Here is a 6,311-nt window from a genome sequence, read left to right as displayed (position 1 = left end):
TTATGAGACATAAGGGATCACTGAGGGTTTTCGCTTAGGCAGCAGTTGTCCTTTTTTCCTGGATCGGCTGGAGCTTTCTTTAGGCGCCTTCCCAGCTTTGACAAATGTCCAGCTGGGATAGCTACATTTACTCAGAGCCTTCTTGATGTGATGTTCTTCTGCTTCCCTGGCCGCTGTGTCTGTGGGGATGTGTTCGCTCTGTGTTGTAGCATCCTGATGACACCCAGTTTCTGCTCCTGTGGATGATGAGAGTCAAACCTTAAACACTGATCCGTATGCGTAGGTTTCCGGTACACATCAGCTTTTAGATGTCCCTCATTACTGATGGAAATCTCAGAGTCTAAGAAGGCTAACCTGCCACTTTTCATATCCTCCCTGGTGGAGTTAATGTGATCAGTGAATTGTGGTATGTTCTAACATTTGATTTTCACCCATCCATATACCTGAACCAATAGCTTGGTGGTGTTCCAGGGTAGGATAACCAAGCCCTCTTTTCCATTTCTTCCATTACAATTTGGCCACAGTGGGTGAAACTGGGGAACCCATGGCACAGCCATGTTTCTGCCTGTAGTACTGACCTTTGTGTGTGAAATTTACAAAAGAAGGTTAGGGATGAAAAATCTGACTATTTCACCCCCCAAAACAAAATGTAATCATAGTTTGTGATGTAAATTCTGTTCATTTGATCTAAAATGAGGTCAGATAATTGTCACAACTGTCACATCCAAAAGTTCTCCTGGCATTGTATGAAAAGCAAAAAAATCTAATGGTTTTGAATTACACAGCATCAAGTAGTCAGTGTGCAGCTTGTATAACAGTGTAAATTTTCAATCACAGACCGGAACAGAAACACTTTCTAGACACAAATAACTGTTTCTGCATCAAATTAATATCATCTAAATACATTACAGATGAGAGGAACTGATAACTAGCTCCAAGTGTTACCATTTTATTAGCCACCAGCCACTAGCTTAATAAGAGATAGCCAGTATGGGCTACAAACAGTTCAGTGACTGACATTAGCGTGTGCCTTGGACAGGTTCACATTTAAACAGGTCAATATTTCAATGTTGTTGAAACCGGGCTTCACGAGGATGTCAGTTAGTAAGATTCTTCACCAAGTTTTTTCCCACTATTGTTCATGTGTACAGCAATTACTATGGGAGGGAGGGGGCTATTTGGATAACTGTGTGCACCAGTGTCCTGCCAACTTGTTTGGCAGCTGGTGGAAGCAGAGTTGGCATTATTGCAAATGAGTATCTAGCCAAACGGTTAACCCTGCTCAGAACATATACGACCTACTGTACTCACATACATATAAAATACAGTTGTTTTAAGAATTCTGAAGTCAATAGGTACTGCAAGTATCAGTTCTCATCCCTAATTGAACCATGATGCAGCGAAATGCATGATATTTTCACTGCATAAAAAAGGCTATTAGAGTGCAGGAAAAGGACATTCTTCATTTTTAAAAGCACTTTCTACTCAAAAATTAAACAATGAACAAATGAAGATCAAAGACACTTAAATACATCACTTTATTGATTATTAACAAGTACATGTTTTATAGATTTGACACAATGATACAATGGCCTGCGTTTGATAGCTCAAGTATCAATGGATGAAAGAAAGCTCAGATATCTGAACATAAATGCACTGAAAGCATTATCAAATAATAGCGACTAAGTCAGAGTCCCCAGCAGCTTCGCCAGCTGAGACGCTCAGCTCCAGCAACTTGTTTAGACCCTGGGGATGCCTGCCAGACTGATGCATGAAGGGTTTTCTATCAGAAGAATCTTTTAAATGATTTGACAGTTTTTAATGACACTTGACGCCTTAGACAGCCTTCTTGCTCTGCAGCTGTTTGGGCAGCTTTCTGCGGTCCTTCATGGCGTTCCTCTTCCTCTTCTTGCTCAGGAAGTTGTCCAGTTTGCTGCTCTTCTTCAGCTCTTGGTATTTTTCAGCCAGCTGCAGCTTTTTCATGTCAGCTAGAATCAAGAATAATTGAAAGAACAGTTATTAAAACTTCCACTACCTTCACAGATACTGTCACTGTTTATTTTTTACAGAAATGAAAAGAAAATCAATTCTTATCAACGTTTCTTTTTTCATGATTGCCATCTTAAATCAGAATCAGAATACTTTAATAATCCCTAAGGAAATAGTCTAAGTCACAGTTGGGACCACAGGTCAGTGTATTCCTAATGTCAGTCCCAGTGTGAATAAATGGGAAGGAATGCTGGGGCCAAATACTTAGTGAATCAATAGATGTGCACATTGAAAATAGGCATTCTGAGATCTAGTGATGATCTTCTTACATTTCTTGAAGAAGAATGGTTTTCCACCCTCACTGGCTCTCTCTCTCTGCTGTCTCTTGAACTGCAGCTCTCTCTCTCTCTGCTGCTCTTTGCTCTTCCTTGCTTGGTCTTGGTTTTCCTGCACAAAGTCAAAATTGACATTAAAAAGACCTCCGACGAATAGAACCATGCAAAGTAATTGTAATTGTTTCCATTTATTGTTGCTACCGCGCACGCACGCACGCACGCACGCACGCACGCACACACACATTATAACCCATGCAAAGAACAAAAAACACACCCCTGAAAATAGCCAGTTACACAGACTGGAGTGAAAATCACTGGAAAAAGCAGCAAATGTTTAAAGAAAAACTTTGAGAGCCTGGAGAACTGTTGCATGCAAACAGAATATTGATGCTGCACTGGCCAATTTGATGTTTGATGACCTCATGCAATGCATTACTATAACATGTAAAGTCAAAGTCAAATTTATTTATATAGCACATTTAAAACAACAACTGTTGACCAACCTGCTGTACATTTAAGACAAAAGAGATAAAACATAGGAAGACATGATAAAAATTTAAGGAAGAAGAATAAAATGAGAAGATCTGGATAAGAAATAATACAAGGAATAAAAGTGGGTTCAGGTTTCAGGTTTTGAAAGTGTCCAATGTTGAGGAGGTCTTGAAATGAAGGGGACGTTTGTTCCACAATTTAGGAGCAGTCACAGCAAACAGAGGTCTCCTCTGTGCTTTAATCTTGACCTCAGGGCAGCTAGGAGCATTTGATCTGCAGACAGTGATCTTGCAGGAGTGTACCAGTTTAAAAGATAAGAAAGGTATGAGGGTGCTAACCTCTGCAACATGCAAAAATGAATAATAAAATCTTAAAATCAATTCGAAAACTAACTGACAGCCAGTGTAAGGATGCCAGTATGGGAGATATGTGCTCTCGCTTGCGTGTGGCAGTTAGTAACCGTGCTGCAGCGGTTCTGTTTTTATTTTGTTAAATTGCAAAGTACTTTTACACATACTGCTGAAAATGCTGTTTGCCAACTACAAGCAACAGATTGCTTGCTGGTGCAGCCCTTTAAGAGGTCTGTAGCAACAAGAGGTTGATGATGCATGCTCCTTATATTGCACCTGCTCCTTTGCATGGTACATATAACTGCCATATATCTGGTAGATACTTATGTTACTATGTATATTCCCTGTGTGTAGTTAGCTCTATAAGTCTACTTTTTGGCTTCTCTTTTTTTCTTATTCTAAAGGAATCTACACGCTGCTAACGGAGAGATGCCAAACTGTGTTTCACTGTTCTTGTAACAATAAAGATCTATTCTACTCTATTCTCTTCTATGATTTCATAAATCAACAAACTGAAATGCTTTTCAAGGAAGATGCTTAAATTGTAAAACTATTAATGCGTTTCTAGTTTTTCTTGATAAAAACAAAAAACTAAACTGCATAATTAAAAGTGAATGAAAGGCAGCAAAGACTCACCATCCTCTTCAAAAGGAACTGCAGTTTCTCCTTCGTCTGGCTGTTTTTCTTTATTCTCTTCAGCTTTTTCTGAACAATCTGCAAATAACGAAAATGGTACCACTGTTACTCTTCTCACACTAACTGAAACAAACAAGTTTTACAACTGTTATCATCTTAGATTTTTCAGCCTACAGTTAAAAATGTCTTTTTTGTTTCTCTTTACATTCAGCACATTGTCGTTCATTTTCTCACCTCCTTCTCTCTGTGTCGGATGTCATTAATGAACTTATAGGTCTTCTCAAAAATCTCTGGTTTGTATTCTCCAGACAAGTCATCAAATCGAGGATCTCTCAGCGTCTGGAGGACAGAACAAAAACCAAATCTGTATATACATGAGTGCTTGTGCATTGAACTCAACACTGGAGATTTTCTCCACTCACTGGTTTCTTGACGGGGATGACCTGTCGGAGGAATGGTGCTGGTTTCTTGGCTGAGAGTTCCACTGGCCTGAAATCACAAGCAGACCGTAAAGCCCTGCAGGATTTAGATGAGGAAAGTCTAACAGTTGTCTAAGCAGGCTGAGAACGTTCACCTGTTCTTGTTTAGTCGTTTCTTCTTGCTGGACTCGTGACTCCTGTTGCTGCCATAGGCAACCGTGTTGTAAACTTTGGTTCCCACCTGGTTCTGCAGTTTTACAATGTTCTCAAATGACATGTTGGACAGCTCTGGAAGGGTTGAAGAAGACAGAAGGGGATTTTTTGCCAGAGAGACACTGCAATTAGTTATCACGCGCAATTATACATTCAGCACTATATTGGGTTTGTGGCAGAAAAAGAAAACAAACGGGGGGGAAAAAACCTTGGAAAAAACCCCAAAAAGCATACAGCAGCTGGAACACAAAAATATGAAAACGCACAGATACATAAATCAACAATCTGTGTTTGTGTGTGTCTGTCATGAAAAGTACTTGAAAATGAGGGTGGGAACCCTATGCTGGTCAAAATCCTATTTGTCAGGGCAGTTAAATGAGGAGCACCACAACAGGTGGTGGCCAGTGAGAACACGAGACGAAAAGCACTGTGTTTGCTAGTTAATTCGCCTGCACTGAAAGTAGGGCTGCACGATTAATCGTTAGAAAATCGCGATCTCGATTCATGCTTATGTGCGATCTCATTTCCAAATGACAACTATTTAAAAAAAAAAAAAAGAAAGAAAGAAAAAAAGACGACGATTGTACCGCATTTTGATCCGGGACGTACTCTGCATGAAAACAAGCGCTCACTCTTCCTGCTCAACAAATGACGAGGGCGGAGCCTTATACCACGTGATACAGAAGCTGTGCCCTGTGATGCTAAAATTAGCAGGGAAAAAACCACGGAGAGCACGTCAGGGATGACGAGAAAGTGACAGGAGAAAATCCGTCCTGGTCAACCACCCAAACATCAATAACGGGAACCTTATACAGCGCTTCCCTTTACCCGTCGAACTCCCACAGGCACAAAGAAATCACGGAGGCTATCACTTATCACCTGACCAAAGATATGGCTCCATCAACACTGTGCAAAACGAGGGATTTAGGAAAATGATCAACACCCTAGACAAACGCTACACAGTGCCGTCCCACAACTATTTTTCTATTGTTGCACTACCTGCTCTGTACACGCAGCGTCGAGCAACGGTGGAGACGGAATTTCAAGCAGTACAACATTTTGTTGTTTTTATGTTTATTTATTGTTTTTATGTTCAGTCGCAACTGTTACGAAGTTGATGTGCAGTTAATAAGTGCAATAAATATTTATACTGGAAAAGAAAATCGTGAGAGAATCGTGATCTCAATTCTAAGCCAAAAAATCGTGATTCTCATTTTATGCAAAATCGTGCAGCCCTAACTGAAAGCATGCTCTGATTGTAGGTGGCTAAGAAAAAAACAAAATAACAACAACAAATGGATGTTAAAAAATTCCCAATGGTTCACACTAGGGCTGTTCGATATAACGATATATATCAGATGACGATATAAAAACATCTATCGTTTCATTTTACGCTATCGTTTGTTTCGTGGTGTTGCAAAATAAACTGTTTACGGCAATATTTTTTCATCGTTTTGATGGTCACTGTAGTGGCTATATTCATTTCTTCAAGTTCTCTCTTTCTCTTATATTTTATATAACCACACTACTGACGGACAAGCGCCTGTTTTTATGCGTTGTGGTTAGCAACAACGACGGTAACACCATCGTGTGTCCGCTTGTTTATGTTCCACATAAACCTTTCACAATAAAGCTCAAGATCCTGTTGAGACTTTTCAAAATAAACTGAATCACGTGAAAGAGCAGATTATTTACGGATGAGAAGTAAAAAAGAGCCGCCAGGTCGAGCTGCCCGAGATTCACAGAATTTACAGAAAATGTTACATTTTTGTGATTTATATCGTTATCGGACGATGGAATTCTTATATCGGGATATGAGATTTTGGTCATATCGCACAGCCCAAGTTTACACTTCCTAACTGAACAGAATAATATCC

General features: G+C 39.8%; 1 protein-coding gene across 2 annotated transcripts in view; it reads right to left on the bottom strand.

The window, feature by feature from the left end:
• Nucleotides 1-1,519: 1,519 nt before the first annotated feature.
• rrp36 (ribosomal RNA processing 36) overlaps nt 1,520-6,311 on the bottom strand; it is a 9,141-nt gene continuing 4,349 nt past the window's right edge. For both annotated transcript variants that reach the window (XM_080302515.1, XM_026172016.2), the window contains exons 3-8: nt 4,377-4,509; nt 4,225-4,291; nt 4,037-4,141; nt 3,803-3,880; nt 2,319-2,436; nt 1,520-1,988 (exon numbers count right to left, since the gene is read on the bottom strand). In XM_080302515.1, the coding sequence (XP_080158641.1) occupies nt 1,837-1,988; nt 2,319-2,436; nt 3,803-3,880; nt 4,037-4,141; nt 4,225-4,291; nt 4,377-4,509 (653 nt within the window). In that variant the 3' untranslated portion in view covers nt 1,520-1,836. The remainder of the gene's footprint in view (nt 1,989-2,318; nt 2,437-3,802; nt 3,881-4,036; nt 4,142-4,224; nt 4,292-4,376; nt 4,510-6,311) is intronic.

Source organism: Astatotilapia calliptera, chromosome 6 (assembly GCF_964374335.1).
Source record: "Astatotilapia calliptera chromosome 6, fAstCal68.1, whole genome shotgun sequence".
Classification (NCBI taxonomy): Eukaryota; Metazoa; Chordata; class Actinopteri; order Cichliformes; family Cichlidae; genus Astatotilapia; species Astatotilapia calliptera.
This window is presented reverse-complemented; position numbering and strand designations above follow the sequence as displayed.